General features: G+C 39.0%; 1 protein-coding gene across 2 annotated transcripts; it reads right to left on the bottom strand.

Annotated features, from left to right (window-relative positions):
* Positions 1 to 1,731: 1,731 nt before the first annotated feature.
* Positions 1,732 to 14,488, bottom strand: LOC135218356 (gastrula zinc finger protein xLCGF3.1-like). 2 transcript variants are annotated; one of them, XM_064254596.1, is made up of 3 exons: positions 14,367 to 14,488; positions 2,451 to 9,741; positions 1,732 to 2,049 (listed from the first exon to the last, which is right to left on the bottom strand). In XM_064254596.1, the coding sequence occupies exon 2, from the start codon at positions 9,234 to 9,236 to the stop codon at positions 8,112 to 8,114; it is 1,125 nt and encodes a 374-aa protein (XP_064110666.1). In that variant the 5' UTR covers positions 9,237 to 9,741; positions 14,367 to 14,488; the 3' UTR covers positions 1,732 to 2,049; positions 2,451 to 8,111. The 2 variants fall into 2 exon arrangements, with proteins under 2 accessions (XP_064110666.1, XP_064110665.1); XM_064254595.1 differs by having other exon boundaries at positions 2,519 to 9,741.
* Between the last annotated feature and the right edge of the window lie 6,972 nt (positions 14,489 to 21,460).

The raw sequence follows: 21,460 nt of genomic DNA, 5'->3' as shown, positions 1-21,460 counted from the left end.
AACATTTGGTTCTCAACATCTATATCATGAAGTTTTTCAAGGGCTGAATGATGCATAATGAATTTTGTTTTCCAAATTATTGACATTAAAGGAGAACTGAGGTAACTTCATTGTTTTATTTATAACTTTCTGGCCAAGCCAATTATTCCTGATATATTTTAACAATTGTACTGAAAAATACACGAATATGTGCATTTGTTACTCTGAAATGGGTGAGGATACACTATAGACAGCTGAGGAATCCTGGGAAAATAGGACATTGCTTTCCCAATGATAGCATTATGATGTGTCATCTTGTTGCCAATTAATGATAGGTGAACAATGTATTAGATTATTTTTACTGTTAATTAGTTAAGAATGGTAATTGCTAGTTTTCTCCTCTCCGGTGTTTGACTTGTTGTATGTTTTTGCTAATCCTCTTTTCAAATTCCATATTTGGTGATTTCACTGGGAGTGGTCTTCTCCCCCTCCAACGCCCCCGGCTCTTGCTATCCAGTGGGGATATGGAAGTCTTCGGTGGTGATAATATGATCTAGTTGTTTCCTGGACCTTGCCTTGGAGTTGGGCGCTATTTGAACTGATCGTTGGTACTGATTTTTGGTCTCTGCTCTTGTACATGGACTGGAGATCATTTACCCCCTACATACCTTTTGGATCTCCAAGTCTGCAGCTTCAGGATTTATCCTTAATGCTCTTGGTTCAGTTTTAAAGCCAAGGGGACCTCTATGTCCCAGGGTAAAATTATATACTTATTGAGCTCACAGCAAATGTTCCTCTGCTGTCAGTTTCAGTGAACCGCTTGATACTTGCTAGCCACCTATTGATATTTATGGATTCAGCGCTGTGATTGGATTAGCATCTGATAATCACCCTGATTTGTCCTCCAGACGTGGAGTTGCACCTTGCCTTGCAAGAGGAGAACTTTAAAATATACGGAGAAGTTGTTAGGGATATTAGTGTGTATTTGTTAGGATATTCTTTCTTTTTGCCTTTCTCCTCCTTTCTGGGCCCCCTCCTTTTTGTGGTTGAATGTGTTAGTTTTTTTTATTAGTTGCGTATTTGGGATTTGTTTAGTGATTATTTAAGGGTGAGTGTTATTCATATATTTTTGTATTATAAGAGGTTCAGGTGTAATTTCTGCCTAACGAATTTTGTATTAAATTTAAGTGATTTTTCTGAAGTGTTTATTTTCACAACTGAATTGATTTTGCACACTGTGGTTTAAGGTTGTGGTACGATTTCACACCTTGTGAATACAGGAGTAACCTATATTTTGATAAGTGTATCGTGAGGTGGTTAACACTCCATCACAGATGTTACAATGCAAAACACGGTAAAAATGATTTTTTTCTTAAGCCTATAATTACTTTCTTCTGTGTGCAGTGCAGAACATCAGCTTTTATGCTTTAATTGGGAATTTGTGCAACTTTAATTTAGACTTACCTGTACAACATAAAGTAAAATGCACCTGTCGCAGCTCCACTATTGCCAAAGGCTGAACCAACAATATTTTTGCCTTTATGATGAAAATGTGGTATTAAGTACGTGAGTTTCATCCACCATCAGTATCACTATTTTGTCATTGGGTAGTAATGATTTACATTTTAATGTACATAAGAAAATTCGAGCCCTTTTGTTATGATGCTGGGCAGACCTGCTTGAAAACACTCTCCTTATGGTACAGTAACTTTGTGGGTAACAACTATAGGTAGCTATAACAAAAACACAATATTACCTGCTCTGATGAATAATCAAATTTATTCAGCCATAACTAGAGCTACAATTATTGCCATGAAATAACTAGTTTTATAACAGCAATGTAATATATATTGCAGTGTTCGAAATACATTCAGCAGTATCAGCTCTCTGGAGTTATTGAACATCTACTTAATGATAATTGTATCATGAACCTCTGTAGGAATCTTGAAATCTCCTAAGTGACGTACTTCATTGACATGAAAAATGCATGTACTGTACAGTTAGGATTAACTGTAGGTAGGACATTGTGGCATAAGTATGGCATTTCATTAATCTGTACTGAAGTTTTACCTGTGGAAGAAGAAAGATGCTCTTTTAATATTCTTATGTGTATATATGAGCACTGAAACCTAGTAATGCAATGAGGATAGGTTAGGTTTGGTTAGGTTAGTGAAATTTCTAATATAGGCTCCTGTTTTAAACCTGAAACCCTTAGATGTCTATGACAGTCTACTTTTTTTCACCCTAACCCATCTAGGCCCAAAAGGTTTGTCCCATGCCTTTGACTATTGTCAATGGAAACTTGCCTATTTCCCCACCACTAGCTAGGCTACACTGGGAGTTCTTTAACTTAGTCTAACCTATACCTATTCGACTCTGTTAAGCATTGGTTGACATGAATTCCTCTAAAATTCAATGTAGGCTTAACCAGTCTTTATATTGTACCTGACCTTGTTGCTCACAACTCCTACCTAGAATGCAGAGTGTATTTATACTGCAGTTGAAAGTCATCCAGAGAGAAAAGTCAAATTGGTAGTACCTGTTGCAGTCGGAAGTGAGTCGATTGTCACTCGCGTCAGAGAGTCGGACCACCAGGCCCCAGGGTCGACATCATCACGTCATGACGTCACATCGAACAGGCCTTCTATCTCGGTGGTCTTGGCAGAGCACTCTGTTTCTTACCCTCTTTTCTACCAATTTTTTCACCGGCTGGACTTATTTGTTTTCCATTGTTTTATATGTCGATATTCAGAGAATTTTGTTGGCTTTCTCATAAAAAATAATTCATTCGCCTAACTGTTATAGCTTTTGAGCTACGAACAATAATGTTGACAACGGTAACATTTTTTCTCGTCTCAATCAACTTATAACGTCAAGATGAAGCTGTTGCCATTACCAAAGCCATATTTCTTGACTTTCCCTTTATTTTTCGTTTCCTCTACATTTTCGTATATTTACAAAGGAATTTCTATGAAAAATAAACGAGATAGGGCTTAAAAAAAAAAATTCTAGCGATAATTCTAACCAATCAGACCGTGATTTGTAGCGGTGACGTCGTGAGACTCCGCCCTCCTAGCGCTACCATGTATACGCTTTTCTTAATTCTTGCAGAAGCACCAGTTATATTAATGTTATATAATAGGTTTAATATTGGTAAATATAGTTATTATAGATGTATACGGTGCCCATGGCAATCAGCCGCTTCATTACATAATAATTCATGCAGAAGCACCAGTTTTGAGAATATAATCTTGTGAGGTTATAATATTGGTAAATATAATTATGAAAAAAAGTACCGAGATACGCAAGGCATATGGCTGGCAACATTGCTCAATGAAATACACCAGAAGGGCTATGATCCCATGTCAATCAGCTGTTTCGTTACGTAATACTTCACCCGTTGAAAAATGATTTAACTACTTATATTGGCCTCGACAGGAGGACTATGATCTCCTGGCAATCAGCTGTTTCGTTACGTAATACTTCACCCATTGAAAAAATGACCCAACTACTCATATTGGCCTCGGCACTTAGGCATTTAGTTAATGAAGTAGGCTGACAGTTTAAAATTTTTGTTATTTTGAATTTTATTTGGAATCATTTCTAATGTTGTTTTGTAGTTTTTACTCAATGTTTTTGAAATGTACATATTTAGTCAGGTTAGGCTAGAATACAGATGGTAATTCATGTTCGGAAGTATACATGGTGTGAGACAGGAAATATAGACCTTTATTGTAGTTGCTAGGGTAAATCTATGTTGCAATAAAAAAAAGCATATTCTTTTAATAATATCCAACGGAAATGAGTAGCAAATTCATTCTAGTCAAAGAAAAATATACCAGAAAAATTTGTCAATTTGCACAGATACGTAATAAAGCACAAATTTACGCTGCGTATTACAACCAAGGCCATGCTCAGGTTTTGTTGTGCAGATATCCTAAACTATGCAAAATTTTTGCTTTGCTTATATTATACATATGTATTACCATTGCAGCCTCGGATACCAAAAAGCTTTCCTTTGCTGATATTTTATTGTAAATTTTAAAATCAACTGCATAGCTTGGAATATAAGGGAAAAAAACAAATTATTTACAAAAGATTATTTTATACAAAAGTTTATTATATACAAAAGATTATTCACATACAATTCTTGATGTTGAATACTTCTCTCCACTTGTCGAAATCTTCCCTTGATTTAGCAGTAGTTCGTAAGCACACGAAATCTTTATTTTTCTGCAAAATAATATTATGGAAGCCACTGCCTTCAAAATCTAGCAACTCGGGATTTCTTGTACACTCCATAGTGACTAAAGTACAAGTAACACACGACGAAAAAAACGACTAGGAGGACTGTAGACTACAGACTCAACAATTCGGCATAAGTTACAGAACAGGAACAGCACATGCAGTTTGTTTACATTGAGCAGTGTTGCCATATACCTCGCCTACTCAGACTCTCAGTACCTTTTTATAATAACAAGCTCCAGCGTAAATGCTAACTGGTACAGCATAGTTGATACGTATATTCTGTATGCATCTATAATAACTAATATACTTTACCAATATTATAACGTATTATATAAGATTAATATTTTCAAAACTGGTGCTTTTGCAAGAATTAAGAAAAGTTTATAGGTGGTAACACTAAGGAGGACGGAGTCTCACAACGTCAGGGCTCCAAAACACGCTCTGATTGGTTCTAATATCCCAGAGGGTCTATTTCCATCCAGACTTCAGGAATATGCGCGCCGCCGGGCAGAGCGCTCTGTTTCTTACCCTCTTTTCTATCAATTTTTCCACCGGCTGGACTTAATCGTTTTCCATTGATTTATATGTCAATATTTAGAAAATTTTATTGGCTTTCTCATAAAAAATAATTCACTTGCCTGACTTTCATAGTTTGTGGGTTACGAACGAAAACATAAAAAAAAGGAATTTTTTTTTTTTTAAATAACTCACATTTTTTCGTATTTAGAGGGCTGGGACTCTTATTCTGACTATTCCACCATAAAATATTAACATTTAGAAAAAAAGGACAGCAAAATTAACGTTGTTGGCATCAAATTTATATTTTTGCTGAATTTTCTAAATAATTATTTTTTCGCACTGTCGAGCGCGCCTCCCAGACACCTTGGGTCTCTGGGAGAGTGTGCTCAAAACTATGCGGATAAGAAAGTTAAAAAATAACTATCCAAGGAAGATTGCTTTTGCCTGCTTTTCAAAATGTTCCAGAAACGACTCAGGCAAACGTCATCGAACTGCGCAAGCATACGACCTGTGTTTGAAGGTTGTTGAATTTGTTGTGATTGTGAGTTTCTGTTGTTATATATGAGTTGTTATAGCTGTTAGTTGTTGAGGGATATTGTTGGATGAGCTGATGTGATTTCTTGATGTTGTTAATGGGTGTGTGTGTGTAGTTGGCTTGTCATATTGTTGTTATTTTGTGTTGTTAGCGATTGTTTGTGCAGTGGTCTTTTAAAGTTGTGGATGTTGTCTTTGTTTGGTGGTTTGTGTATTGTGTTACAAAGGCCGTATATATGGGAAGTACCACAAGTGTTATGATATGAGTTTTTATTTATTAAGCCGTGGCATCATCATCCATAGTCTTCACCAAAACTACTACTACTAGTAATAACTAAAAAAACAATTATTTTTGCTTTTCAGTAGGTTTAAGTTTTTTTTTATTAATATCTTGAAAATCCTACATTGGAAACAGGTTATGTCAAAGGCATTCATGTTGATAAATCTGCTTCTATCTGTAATAAAATGTACTGAAGTTACTGGATTTTAATTAAGACTCTCAGGCAGTCACATTATCATTCCAACCTCTACTCTTGTTATATATATCATATTTTTATATAATTATAATTGTAGCATTTAAACATGGCATAATAAAAAAAACCAGCTTGCTAGTATATTAGAAAATTTATTTTTTTGTCAAATTTACTATATTTTTTGTTAGTAATAAATTTTATTTATTTCTCACAAAATTGATTATATTCCTTCATTTTTATTTTTTTCCAAATTGATTTTATTATTTTTTGTTATAGTATTAAATCGTTTCCATTGGTTTATTTGGTTTTTATTCTGTGAATTGAATCAATAATTCAATTTATAATTATTATTCTAACTTCACTTGTATTTTTTTATTGAAGGATTTCTATGAATTGTAGTAGTACTTTTAGGATTTTTAGTATCTGTAGGATTTCTATGGTTTGTATTATTTGTAGGACTTTTGTAGTTGGAGGCTTATTTCTACCACTGGCTCGGCATCACACACCCAGAACATGCATTGTAACCTGGGAAATAAATAATTTTTGGTAAATATATTTGAAGAGCACTGTAAACTCGGAAGGCATAAGCTGAGTCTGGCGTAACCCGGGGAGGGACTCCCTGTATTTGACCATGAGGCGTAGAGGGAGGGGTCCCTGTAGACACAGTCAATAATTAGGTCCATAGTTCTGTCTACAGGGATGCAGCAGTAAGTTGCACGAGGCCGATACAAGAATAAAATACACAATTTATCAAGATTTGGGCTGAAATACATCATAACATATCAGCTACATCAAGCCTGAAGAACATTTGAACGTAGATTTGACATAGCTTCTGTTATTATCTGTTCTTGTGTAGTGTTACATCTAGATGTCATTGGCTACGTAGCCAATGCCTTGTTACTAGACCTCCTCCTGTCTTACTAGAGAAGTCCAGATTAATGTTGTTCGTTGCCAAAATGGTTCTTTATTTGTTCTTCAACGCAAATAAAACCCTACATCCTTTACAGAGCCATTTAGTTTAACTTTCAGACAAGGTCATTAACTACCAGCAGTGGGTAGGTAGGGAGAGCCATGAACTGCTTATTTATAAGCAGGGTTTACATAAGGAGAGAGAGAAAAAAGGACACTTACTGGGGGAAGCAGACGGATAATGAAAAGAATTATTAACATTTTCACTTATAATTTTATAAGTGAATAAAAAATTACATTTAAATTAAGCTTAGAATTATAAATTACATTAAATTATTACAGAAAAATACTATGAATAATATTACACAGGGATAAAAATATTGAGAAGCCGATTGAATAAAATTCAAGTCACTTAATTACTTAATAAAAATAATCTATCGCAAATTTGAATGTTTCTCAAACCACTTATGTAAGTAATTAATTATTTAACTACTTTTTTGGACGCCTGCTGTCACTTAGGTGGCCCTACCCAACCCAAATCTTTGTTAAGTAATTAACAAAGTAGACCCTCCAATAATCTCTTTATTAAGTGATTTATTTAACTTTCCCACTCTTTGCTTCATGTTGAAATTGAGTTTCCTCCTGCTACACCTTTCAAACCTTTCTGTTCCTGTCGATTTCCCTTTCAGCGATGAATGATCTCATAGGACGAATTCATCATAGGTCACAGCATTTGACCTATGACCTGGGTTCTGCACATTCCATTCCGTAAGGAAAAGATGCTTCTTATCTAGCAGTTAATAGGCCGATAGCCCTCACCACTTGCATCCATAGGCTAATGGAAGCAAAATGGTCAGAAAGAGGGAGTTCCTCGGGTAGGGTTCCAGTGCCACTTTATCTGTGCTACCCAGAGGGAGCTCTTCCAGGGGGATTCCTCGGGGTAGTGTTCTAGTGCCAATCTCTTTCGCTGTTCCTCAACGCAGTGTCACCCATCTGCCACATTGGTACTGTATTTTTGTATATAGCTAGTATTATTTGATCTGGTAGTAATGTACAGTGCAATTTTACTGTACCTCTGTTTGAGATCCTTTGAATGAACCTTTTAGTTAACGTTTCCAGAGTGCTTTTGCTGGCCATGCCTCCTTTAGGTTTTCTTCCAACCACCTATTTGAAGTATAAATCAGTCTCACCTGGTCCTCTACTGTGATTAAGTGCCCAATGGAGTAGCCGTCTTATTCTTCATATTGTTGTAATGTATTCGAGTTCTTTTATAAATTTTGTGCGAACATGTATTTTATTTAAGGTTACATATTTAATTTTGGTATTTGTGGGCTGCAGAAGTGTTTGAGTGATTCCTCGTTTCATGCGGTAAGCTGGGCTAACAGTAACTGTGTAAATCATGGTGTTCTTTTATTATTGTTAGTTTTTGCTCAAGTTTGAAATGAAACCTTACTTATCAGATTCTATGATGTGGTGGACCTTCATGTGTCTCCTCAGAATGTGCGAAAACGAGAAGCTGCGGTTGCACTCGGCGCAGGAGTAGGGCTTCTCCCCCGTGTGGGACTTCATGTGGCTCTTCAGATCGAAGGAGCGGGAGAAGCTCCGCGGACACTCGGAGCACGCGAAGGGCTTCTCGCCCCTGTGCTTCCTCATGTGGACAGTCAGGTTGTGAAGCTGGGTGAAGCTGGCCTGGCACTCTTCGCAGGCGAAGGGCTTCTCCCCCGTGTGAGTGCGCACGTGTCTCTGCAGGTTGCTGGAGTTGGAAAAGCTGCTCTCGCACTCCGTGCAGCTGAAGGGTTTCTCTCCCGTGTGCGTTCTCATGTGGTTCTTCACTTTGTACAGCATGGAGAAGCGGCTGTCACACACCGTGCAGACGAAGGGCTTCTCCCCCGCAGGGCCCACGGGCGCCTTTTCCCCCGTGTGGATCCTCGCGTGCCTCCTGAGGTGGCCCGACGTCGAGAAACGGCTCTGGCACTCCGCGCAGGCGAAGGGCTTCTCCCCCGTATGGGTTCGCATATGAATCTTGAGGGTGCTTGACCTGGCGAACCTCCTGGGGCATTCGGTGCAGCAGAAGGGCTTCTCGCCCGTGTGGGTCCTCATGTGGATCTCAAAGTGGCTGAAGCCGGTGGAACGGTGCTGGCACACAGAGCAGGTGAACACCTTCTTCCCGGCAAGTGCCGGGTCTCTGCCTCTGCCTCTGCCTGCATTTCCACGGCTTTCAGAAGGCCATTCTGGTTCTAGCAGTTCCCCGCACGAGACGAAGGGTATCTCGGGGATGTCCTTTGGAGTCTCGTTCGTCTGTACATCATCGTCTTCTTCCTTAATCTCCTTAGCATACTCTTCGTCGCAGCTCAGTGGATCTTTCTCAAGTTTGACTGAGGCCGTGCATGGATACTTCACATCGATCTCATCAGGATCTATGAATTCTGGCTGAGCTTCCGGCTCCGCCTTGATTTCCACGCTAGGTTCCATGAATTCCAAGCTGTCGGCGGCACCGACCGCAGGTAGGTCATCTTCCACAGCCTCATTTTCCTGTTTGATTGAAGACAACTTTAAATGACCTTCCGATTCCATCTTCAAGAATGGGCTGCCCAAAATAATGTGCTGGAAGTCCTTCTCCTTCTCCAAATTGTTTAAAACAGAGACCTGTTACACTTACTCTTTGTCATTAGCTTTCACAAATTTCCATGATTAAACTGTCTTCTCGTAATCAACATTACGTAAAGTAAAACCATTATGTTAGAAAGTCTATGTATACATCAATCTCTGTGGGTTTGTCAAAAACAGAGACCTGTTACCCTCACTCTCCCTGTCATCAGCTTTTATGATTCTCTGCCATTAAAATAATGCTCATCTCCTGAATCAATCTTCCATGACAAATCAAAGGACTGGCAAAGGCATTTTCAAACTGGGTAATGTTCAGTAACATCAAATGCAACATCCATTCATCAGAGACATAATAGTATTTTAACATTAATTTTGTTGCATTAAATATTACCCATTTCAACATTCAGTCTTTTCATAGATTTACATGTCAGGATCTCACTCGCGAGATTCCATGTGTCACCCAAGTAAGAATCTGAAATGAAAAAGAGAATAAATTTGATTTGCAGAAAAGATGACGACATGATATAAGTTGAAAATATGATCATATTTGCACTATAATAATAATAACCTTAATTTACAAACTGACGACAGCCATCTCCCAATTAAAAGAAGGTATTGTAGATCGTTTCACTGTCTAAATATTACTGTCAACATTTTAATTCTAAATACATTTTCGGTTGGAGGTTAGTGCTGCCCTAAGTGCACATCACACCGTACTACAATGAAGGCATTACTTAATAGGGTTCTTTGCGGCAGCCCTTCCTTCCTTCCTTCTTTCTGCCATCTTACTTTCCCCCTCAATCCTGTCATAATAGCTGTAGCTGTTCCATAATGGAGGGAAAATAAAAACAGTTCAGTAATTCTGCTGACATCTATCCCTGCTAGCAACCGGGGGGGGGCCATGACGTCTCTTCCTCCCTACTTCCCTTTGCAATTATATAAATTTTCATAATAGCATTTATTATTTGGATACTTACCTACTGTTAAAGTTAGCTATATCTCCCCGCCAATTAGGCGAGTCAGCATTCAAACAAAAAATTGAATGGCTTCCTGGATGACTGTCTAGTTTACCTGTTCTCCACCAGACGTGTTTCAAATGTTTTAGCTCTTGTCAGAATTCTCCTTGACAGCCCACTAAGTTGTGGGGAGGCTGGGTGGGTCTACTTTAACAGTAGGTAAGTATCCAAATAATAAATCTTATTATGAAAATTTATATTATTTGAGCTGAATCTTACCTGCTGTTAAAGTTAGCTGATTCCCACATTAAGAAGAGGATGGTGGCTAGTGCAGCTAAACAAAAACCATTCGGCCATTCAAGCTAAAGGTTTTTTGCATGAAATCCAAAACATTCTCACCTGATCTGGAATCCTTGGTGGATTTTACTACCACCAGAAGTTGGATTCCATTTAGGGAGCAAGGCTCTCATACACATGCAGCAAAGAGCAGCCTTGCAGAGAAAACCACTTTGATTCAGCCAAAATGAAACAAAAGCAGTATGAGGGACCCCTGTGTCTGGGTTCAAAAGCCCTATAAATAACACAGTCACTTAAAATAAATACCTTTACAATACGTATAAAGGTACGCTCCAATACAAAATGTGTACCTTCACGCTCCCCAGAATATTAAAACCAGGGATTTAAACAAAAGAGCAAAAAGAATTGTTCTTTTTTCGGTTCAGGAAAAGACTACCCACTACTGGTAGTGGATTAAGGGCTTTACTGTTTCCAAACACAATTCTGTATACTTAGGGTAGCGAGCAGGTAAAAACCAAATTGTACTTCTACTGTGCCACATCAATCCTATTCTGGAGTGACAAATTGACTAACACTAAATGAAGTTACAACTGCTGCTCACATTATGAATGTTCACCTTCAATAAAGGTAGAAGATATGGAGCTAGTTCTCATACACTAGCCTATCCAATACATCACAGAGGTCCTCATGTTCCTTGACAAAGACGTTATTAGTTTCTAAAAATCACAACACATAAGGTTAACTTTGCCTCTTCCAGGCTTAACCTTCACAAATACATTCTAGGTTTTCTAAAACCACAAAACAATAAATTAACTTTGCCATCAAGCTTAACCATTGGCAAAGACAGTTAGGTTTTCTAAAACCACAAAACAAAAGGTTGATTTCTGCCTCTTCCAGGCTTAACCTTTGACAACAACATCTATGTTTCTTAAAACCACAAAACCAAAGGTTAACTTTGCCTCTTCCAGCATTTACCTTTGACATAGATGTTCAAGGTTTCTTAAAGGATGATTTAGGTTTAACCTATCTGATCAAATTTTAAATGCCTCTACAGGATAGAGAAGTTTCCTCTTCTTCCCCCCCTAAGGGTTACATTGGAATTCTTACAGGGCACTGTAAAGCATAGCCTTAACATCACCCTCAGCTCTAAGGAAGAAAGCTAAAATAGCATTCCCTATACACCAGCTTACAGAAGGGTGCTGACAATAAATTTACTTATTGACTGCTGCTAGTACTAAATAAAAGGTTTTACAGTAAATTCAGATAAAGTTTAGACTCGCATCTAAACTCCAGAGAGAGACTGAAACAGAGATGAAGGGGCTTCAATCTCAACACCTTAAGTGCTGGTCCTCAGCAAGATCTAAATGTACTTGATGCAATACCGAGGAAAGTACGTATGGAATGATAACTTTGAAAGTAGACAGTGAAAAGTCTTATTATCTCTAAACCGAAAACATTGACGTCTACAAGGTTCCAGGTGCTGAAAATTCCTCTAGAATGGCACCCACAGCAATACACAGACCACTACTTCTGACCCCAGGCCACGGCAGTTTTAAATTAAGGACAGATCCTATGATAACTTGTAAATCTTATTATTGGGAGGGGACATTCTAACATCTCCAAGCAGTTAGGGAGATGCCTAAGTTAATGGAAGTGTATGGAACTGTGTAGTAAAGTTGATTTCATCTCAACGGAAGAATGAGACATCTACCGATAGAATTGGAAATTTTGAAAATCATTTGCCCTGAGGCTACAAGGTCTCTACAGAAGACACTAAGCAATTCTTGAACTTGAAATTGCTCTATAGTATTCAGAGTAGATACGAGGGGCAGGCCTATGAGTCTGAATTAGGCCAAATTTAAGGAAACCTCCACTGCTCAAGCCTGAGGGCCATCAAAGTAGTAGTAATCATTTGGAAGTTAGAATTTCTAACTCGGCGAGAACTTACAGTGTAGACTTGAAAGAGAAACATTAATCGAGGCAGTAGTAAGAGATTTGCCGATAGCCGAAGAGGAAGCAGGCAAAGAACGAACACAAGCATTATGAAAAAAAAGGAATATGCTAGCAGACGAGAATTTAGAATAACCAAAACATGAGAGAGATAAACAGTCGACTGAGTCGACATATCTAAATGTGTAAAACTCGCTACAGATACATTATCATCTCAATAAATTGTCTATACCTATATTATATATCATTAATCCTATGCATGCTAACACCTCAAACAAATTTGGAAGACGGCAGAATGTGCCTGCGGAGCGAGGATTAACGCTTACCGAATGGTCCTTATGTGAACGCTTTAACGGTCCTTAGGCGATCGCTTTAACGGTCCTTTGGCTTGAAACGAGATTCAGACCATGAAAATGGCGAAGTAGGTGGAGGGCACAGAACCCCATCATCCCGAGAACCGACCCAGTTCCCTGGCAGCAGACATTACCAACTGTCGCAGGGCATTCCTAGGCTCAGGCTATGTACAGATGAGGGCACCAACACCTTACTTCTAGCAGGGAACGCGAAAAAGAGCGCACACTATGGAGAGATTCGGAACGTTCCCATCACGAACTCAGTTCAACTTGTATTAGAACTAAAAATAGGTTTAATGTTATGTTCTAACTTCTCTCACTTTTCCTGGACCGAATGGGGAGCAGAGGGCAGAGCTACAAAGGAAGTCAATACTAGGCTACCAAAATGCCTAATCTGAGTAGGGATAGTCTGACAGGGTTAAGTCCTGACCTAACTAATTACTTTCGCAATCTACTAGTTTCCCGTCTTACCTATATCTGACATATTCAGGCATAAATTTCCCAGAACAATTCCCAACATTCTTCACATCTAGTAGTTCCAAGATCACACTCTGCACCCTTACAAGTACAAACCGAATGTTGATGAACTTCCAATTTCAACACCCTGGTTACACCAAAATCATTCCTAGCCTGATGTTATTGGTTTTGCTTCCGGTGGAAGATATCCTAGAAAAATGAAATTACAATACCGTAAACAGGTGTAAAACTGCCAAACTTCATAGAATACCAAAAATTGCCTAACCGCAATGGCGGCAAGGAGAATTCTGACAAGAGCTAAAACATTCGAAACACACCTGGTAGAGAACAGGTAAACTAGACAGTCATCCATGCAGCCATTTGATTTTTTGTTTGAATGCTGACTCGCCTAATCGGTGCAGAGATATAGCTAACTTTAACAGCAGGTAAGATTCATCTTAAATAATCTATTTTGGGAACAAATTTCCGCACTCCATTCTCAATAAATTCAAAGATCCAAGAACCAGTCTCCAGTTCAGTAAAAAATACAGCGCCCATCCTGTGGACCACCTGGAAAGTCTCCATGGAACAATAGTGGTCTATGGAAGCACTGTCCTAGGGGAAAAATACAAATAGATGTCTATGCTATTCTTGGGACGCATTTTATCGACAGGTAAACAAGTGTAGCGACCTCTAACAATGGAATGAAATATAAAATTCAGGTCAGAGGTGAAGCACGATTAGGGCATTTGGTGCTGAAAGGGAAATTGCACGGAATATAAAGGTTTGAAAGACATAACAAGAGGAAAACACCTCAATTGCAACACAAAGAAATGGAAAGGGTTGCGGCACAGAACCTCATTGATACCTACAGTGCCCTGTATGAGGCGCAAAGACAAACAAAAATGGATCTACATATGGCAATACTCTTCTTCAGAGCTTGTCTGTCTTTTTTTATTAAGTTTTTGGGAGTTTATTCTTTCGCCTCTCATTATTTCCACCCCACAATGAAGAGAGAGAGAGAGAGAAGTTTTATCAAGCACGATGAAAAAGCCTAACCTGACATTAGTACCTATGCCACTCACCTCAAGTTCCTCAAGTAGGCGTAGGGTCACTTCGGCTCCAGTCTTCGTTGACCTCTGACATGTTCCCGGGCCAATGACAGCGGCTGTGTGTTGCTAGTTACCTGCAAGTTAAAAAGAAATTAACTGCTGCTTACATCATTAGGCTCAAGTCAAGCTGCCTATGGTGACTGATGCCAACAAAAATAAAAAACAATCTTTTTTTAAGTCTTACACATTTAAGTGTTTTTAAGTGCTTTCTTTAATAAGCTGTACTTAAAAAAGTGGATTGCACACACTTACAAGTCCTACGAATAAAGCAATTTTATGTTGTTTTGCTTAAAGGTTCAAATTGCAGGGATACAATAAGCCACATGAGAGCTGTACATCATCGAAATGTACAATTTGTCAGAATTTTAACCAAATTTGAAGATATAATTAATCACTTTTTATATAAATTATTATTCAAGCCTTTTCATACATAAAATATTATTTACATCTTCCACTCATGAAACAATTACATAAGGAGAACAAATTTACTGAAGAAGGAACAACTTTGAGTTAAATTAGGCTAGGGTAGGACACACCCTCTGGCTTTCTATGTCAGGTTAGTCCAAGGGGTTGTTTGCAAGTGTAAAAAATTTTTGTGGGTAAAATGAAGGACAAAGAACGTATCCTAAAGCATGTTAAGGATGCTGCACCAATGAAGGCAACAGTGATTAATGTGAAGCAACATAGTCAGAACATCGTGGAGATGGAGAAGTTATTGATGATCTAGCTGGAAGACCAGAATCAGCAATGAGTCCCAGTGAGCCTAAGTGTGATTCAAGACAAGGCTAGAGAGCTGTACGTGGCAGTAGTGAAAAAACATGGGGAAGGCAGTGGCTGTGGAGAAGTTTCCGCCAGTAGAGGTTGGTTTAACCGTTTTAAGGCTCATGCGAATTTGCATAATGTGAAGCTGCAAATATTTTTCCCGGTGGTTTAGCAGAAACATAATTAGGGAAGGTGGTTACACTTCTGACCAGGTTTTTAATGTCAATGAGACGGGGTTAGTATTTTGGAAGATGCCCAACCGTACGTACATTTCCAAGTAGAAGTCAGCACCAGGTCCTAAAGCTGGTAAGGAGTGACTGACTTTACTCTTTGGGACCAATGCTGGTGAATTTGGAAGGGAATCCCAGGACTTTCAAGGGCATTTTCAAGAGTCAACTCCCCATCATTTGGAAGTTTAACAAGAAGGCTTGGGTTACCTTGATGGTCTTCGAAGATTGGTTCAGCAATCATTTTGTGCCACCATTTGAATGGCATGTGCCTCGAAGGGTCTGCATTTTAAGGTCCTGCTTGTTTTAGATGCTCTTGGTCACCCTTGAAATTTGAGCAATATGCCCTAGGTAAGGGCATATTGCTCAAATTTCAATATGCCCTAGGTAAGGGCATATTGCTTCCACCAAATACAACGTCGCTCATACAGCCAATGGACTAGGGAGTAATCAATAACTTCAAGGCATACTACCTTAGAAGGACAGTACGCTCTGCTCTGATTGTTCTGTTTGTTTGTTTGTATGGTGTTTTACGTTGCATGGAACCAGTGGTTATTCAGCAACGGGATCAACGGCTTTACGTGACTTCTGAACCACGTCGAGAGTGAACTTCTACCTCCAGAAATACACACCTCTAACTCCTCTATGGAATGCCAGAGATTGATTGATTGATTGATTGATTGATTGATTGTGGGTTTTCTGGTGTCACAACTACCAGGGTCACTGACACCGAATACTAAGTGTGATCTTTTAACTTTATTTAAAATCTTGTTTAATATATTATAATCTTTTTTATAAAGAGATACATATAAATTTGATTTTATAAAAATAAAATAAATTTCTGATAAAAATAAGAATAAAATTCTGATCAAATAAACTTCTAATAAAAAGAATTGTTAATTAATCTGAATAAATAACAATACAACATAAAAAAAGGGGAAAAAAAGTATATACTAAGACAGCACAGCTGTCAGATATATTTGAGAAGACCAGCTTCTTTGATAAAAGAGATAACGTTATTAACACATGCTTTCTCCCAACAGTTTTGGCATGCTATAATTACCACCTTCTTCACTACTACAAGCTAAAAAACGATTCCTAAGTTCCACTAGACTGGGACACTCAACCAGCAGATGCCTAACAGTCAGTGGAACTAAGCAACCGTCACAGAAGGGCTCATTCTCCCCATCCATCAGATAGCCGTGAGTTAAACGTGTATGGCCAATACATAATCTACACAATACAACCTCCCACTTCCTTGGTATTAGGTCATATTTCCAAGGGTGTGTCTGTCTAGTAATTTCTTTCATTTTATTGGGGCCTACTCTGTCCCACTGAAGTGCCCATAAATGCTGGACAGATTTCCATATATCAAAGAATGTATCACGATATGGAACAGGGCATTTTCTCGGTACCAAAGTTTACGCTGCTGATTTGGCTAGTTTGTCTGCCTCTTCATTTCCCGATATGTTCACATGGGCAGGAACCCAACAAAATGAAAATGCTGCCTCTACTTTGGTGCAAGAAAATCCACTGCAAGATCTTCAACACCAAGGGATGATCAGTATTAAGGACTTCCAGGGACTGTAGGGCACTTTTGGAGTCACAAAATATTGTGTAGCTACACACTGGGAGTGTTACAATATGTTCCAGTGGTACTAGGATGCCATACAATTCAGCTGTAAAGTTTGAGGCAATAGAAGGAAGTGCACCTCTTCAGCTAAAAGATTCGCTAAAAACTCCATATCCAACGCCGGCATTGGACTTGGAATCATCAGTAAATATAAAACATGTATCTATATGCTCTGATACATGCTCTAAAAATATTGCCCTTATTTCCTCATCAGATTTATTCCCTTTTGCTCCATTGAAGTACCTGCAGAATTTCACATCAGGTAACCTCCAGACAGGAGTATACTGGGATACACAAAGGGAATAATGGGAAATTTTTTAATATTTGTATCCTCTAAAATTTGTTTAATTCTATAGCTAAAAGATGGGATACCTTGGATGACTTTCGTAAAAACCGTTAAAAATATTTCTATTTGCCACAGCAAATGCCAGAGATTTGGGGAGTCTTTGCACTCTAAACCAGTACCAAAGTAATGATGACTGGCGATAGAGTTCAAGGGGCATCTCTCCTGCATCAACTAGCAAACTAGATATTGGTGACGAACGGAAAGCTCCTGTGGCTATACGAATAGCTGAATGACGTACTGAATCTAAAATTTTTAAGTTAGATGAGGAAGCTGAAGAATATATTTCACAACTGTATGACAGCTTTGACAAGATTAAAGATTTATGAAGCTTTAGTAAAAGATTTCTATCAGCTCCCCAACTGGTGTGAGAAAGCACCTTCAAGATGTGTAGAGCTGCTAGGCTCTTTGCTTTTATATGTTTGATATGGGGGACCCAAGTTAATCTACTGTCAAAAACTAGGCCTAAGAAGTGTGCCTGTTCTACACATGGGATTCTACGGCCATACAAATAGAGGTCTGGATCAGGATGCACTCCCCTGATCTGACAGAAGTGGACAGCAGTAGTCTTGCTTACAGAGATTTTAAAACCCTGTTTCTCAGCCCAACTTACTATTTTATTTATTGTTAATTGTAACTTTCTTTCGGCTACAGTCATCCGGGTGGCAGCATAGGATATTGACAAGTCATCCACAAACAGTGCCTTAAAGACTTCTCTTGGAATAACAGCTGCAACACTGTTTATGGCCAGAGCAAAAAGTGTTACACTGAGAACACTGCCCTGGGGAACACCTTCTTCTTGGCACCTTTTCTCTGATAAAGTACTGCCAACTTTAACTTTAAAATACCTACGATGTAAAAAGGATTTCACAAATAAAGGTAATTTGCCTCGTAGACCAACATTATGCATTGTCTTCAGAATCCCATGTCTTCCAAGCAGTGTTATATGCCTTTTCTATATCAAAAGACTGTCACACGGTGTTGTTTGGAGGCAAAGGCTTCACAGACAGAGGCTTCAAGTTGCAGTAAGATGTCCAGGGTGGAGTGCATTTCACGAAAACCACACTGAGAAATTGTTAGAATATTGTTGTACTCTAGATACCACATCAGTCTTACATTTACCATCTTTTCCATCAATTTACACAAACAGCAAGTTAAAGAAATGGGGCGGTAACTTGCTGCACAGAGAGGATCTTTTCCAGGCTTAAGGAATGGTAACATGGTAGCTAATTCCCATATGGAAGGGTAGCTGCTTTCATCCCATATTCTATTGATGATACTGATTATAAAAAGTTTTGTGTTCCTTCAAATGTGTTTAAACATTTCATAAGGAATCTCATCTGGACCAGGGGCAGTGTTCTTGCTCCTAGCTAAAGCAGAGTCAAATTCCCTTTCAGAAAAAGGCATATTATAATGATTCGCTTTCTTTGCCTGAAAAGTCCAAGTACCTGTTGCTTCCACATTCTGAAATTGTGTCCTGGGGAAATATCCTGATTTCTCAGAGACTGAGCGAAGGTGCCTCTGAAAACAATTTCTAACTTTCTGTGGCATTCAGTGACATGGTTATTATTCACTTTAAGTACTGGAGGAGGACTGGGTGTAAATTTACCCTGAATTTTTCTTATTTTCTTCCAAATGCTACAGACTGGTGTTCTACTGTTAATAGTGGATACATACCCAGCCCATGCTGATCTTCTGGCAGCTTTCATGGTTTTTCGAAATCGTGCCCTACACTGTTTGTAAATTATGACATTGTTCAAGGTGCGGTGTCTACGGCACCTGGTCAATGATGTCCTTGTAGCTCGGGGTAACAGCCTTAAGTCTTCTGACCACCACGGTACTGGCCGTCTCCTGAATAGTCTTTTAGATCGAGGAATTGAGTGCAGACCTGCAGTATGTAATGTTCCCTTGAGTTGATCAATGGCATCATCTACACTTGGGAAATCTTTTGCATCCCCCTCCAACTCACTCAAATCTTTGAATTTTCTCCAATTTGCTTTCTCTAAACACCATCGTGGTGATCTCGGGATAGGTGGACCAACCACAATTGGAGAATGGTCACTGGTATGCCAGTCATCACTTGTTCTCCAACTAAAATCAACACTGCAGTTTGTTGACTACATATTTGAAGGTCGATGCAGGAGACGGTGCCTGTCTGAATGTGGTAATGGGTAGGTTCTCCAGTATTAAGAAGACCTATATCTTCATTTTCTATTAAAGATGCCATCATATTCCCTTTTTGGTTTGATGTTACATCTCCCCACAATGGATGTCTACTGTTGAAGTCACCAAGTAGAAGAAATGGCTCTAGTAGTTGCTGCATCAAGTGTATTAAGTTCTCTTGGGAGACATGGCTATTGGGTGGTCTTGGGAGACATGGCTATTGGGTGGAATGTAAAGGGAACATATAGTATATTGCCTCCTTAAATTAATTCGTACAGCCACAGCTTGAAGTGGAGTATTTAGTTTCACTTTGTAGTGTGGAGCATCTCGACGGATGTAGATGAGGGATCCACCATGATTTCCAACTTCTAGATCAAATTTAGTTCTATAGTGAACATATTCCCTAGGGCAAGGGGTATATTCACCTAGCATGGTCTCCTGCAAACATATCCCTACAGGAGAGTGCTCATAGATCTAAAGCTTCACTTCCTCATACTTCGCTCGCAGTCCCTGACAGTTCCACTGAATAATGGAAGTGAATTTATTCATGTTTAGGACCAACATTGTGGTTCCTTTTTACAAGACTGGGAGGGTTCTTTTTTCTACTAGGGGGAGGCATTTTGATGGAAAGTTTTGTTGGCTTCTTGGGAGGAGTTATCGCCTTCGTATAGCCAACATCTTTTCCTTCAGTGTCTTTGACACTGAAGGGTTTTTTAGTTTCTTCGCTCTCCATCTCTATCGAGATGGAGAGAGCAGAGGTGTTCTCTAAAGAGACCACCTCAAGTGTCTTTGTATTGGTGGCAGTAGCCAGCTCTGCCTCTGATGAGGCAGAAGTACCAGCGAGGACTGGCACCGGGGGACCAGCATCTGCTGGTTTGTCCTCCAAAGAGCAATTGGCACCAACAGAAGCTGGCACCAGACCAGCAACCACTGGCCTTGCCTCCAAAGAGGCAGATGGTGGAGGGTGTATCTCAACTGGCACTTCAATTTTTTTCAATTCCACACTAGGGTCTTGTTGGTTCTAGTGAACCTTGTCTTTATAATCTCATCATCAGTTGACTCAGATGATTCAGTTAGCTGTCTTTTTAATGATTCTTTATTTGATTTTCCTTTTGTGCTCTTAACTTGGGTGTTTTTATTTGTCTCTTTCTTTTGGTTTCTTAATTTTGCTACTACAGTAGCAAAACTTAGACTGGGTCTTACAGTCTTTGCTTTGGCTCTCTCTGATGCTTCCTTAAATGTTGTTCTTTCAATTACTCTAATTGCTTGTATTTCCTGTTCAAGTAAATATATATCACACTGCTGAGATGACGATGCATGTCCCTCACCACAGTGAACACATTTAGGTTCCCTGGTGCACATGCCATGCTCATCTTCTCCACAGTTGACACAGACTGCAGGATTTTCTTGCAATTGGGATCAACACGATTGTAGGGTGTGTCCAAAATGCTGGCAATGGAAACACCTTCTGGGTCTTGGGATGTACTGTTTTACCTTAAACCTATACCAGGCTGCAAAGACATATTCTGGAAGTCTTAAAGCATTAAAAGTTAATATTAAGGTAGGCTGAGGTATTCTGATATTATCAACCTTCTTTGACATCCTGTCAACCTTTATTACACCCTGGCCTTTTAATTCTGTTAAAAGTCTCTCCTCAGAAAAAGCCATCAACTGAGGGGCATAAATCAAGCCCTTGCTGGAGTTCAGGCTAAAGTGGGGAGTGCACTCAACCGTAATTCCCGCAAGGTCCAACAATCCCATCAACTTACTGCTCTCCTCTGGGGAAATGCTTTCTACATATTTCCATTTTGGGCTGTTATTTTTGGCTGTTTGCCACAACATTTCACGATTTCCCTGTGTACTTGAAAAATGTCTATATTGTCACCTTCAAGCTTCAAATTCAGGTATTTATTAAAGGAATTGGGTACAAAGACCCCAG

Source organism: Macrobrachium nipponense, chromosome 9 (assembly GCF_015104395.2).
Source record: "Macrobrachium nipponense isolate FS-2020 chromosome 9, ASM1510439v2, whole genome shotgun sequence".
NCBI classification, from domain to species: domain Eukaryota; kingdom Metazoa; phylum Arthropoda; class Malacostraca; order Decapoda; family Palaemonidae; genus Macrobrachium; species Macrobrachium nipponense.
Note: the sequence above shows the minus strand (reverse complement) of the source record. Positions and strands in the feature narration are given on the sequence as shown.

What these genes read in the sequence shown, in the direction of transcription:
- LOC135218356 (XM_064254596.1), bottom strand. Translation starts at nt 9,236, where the DNA reads ATGGAATCGGAAGGTCATTTAAAGTTGTCTTCAATCAAACAGGAAAAT.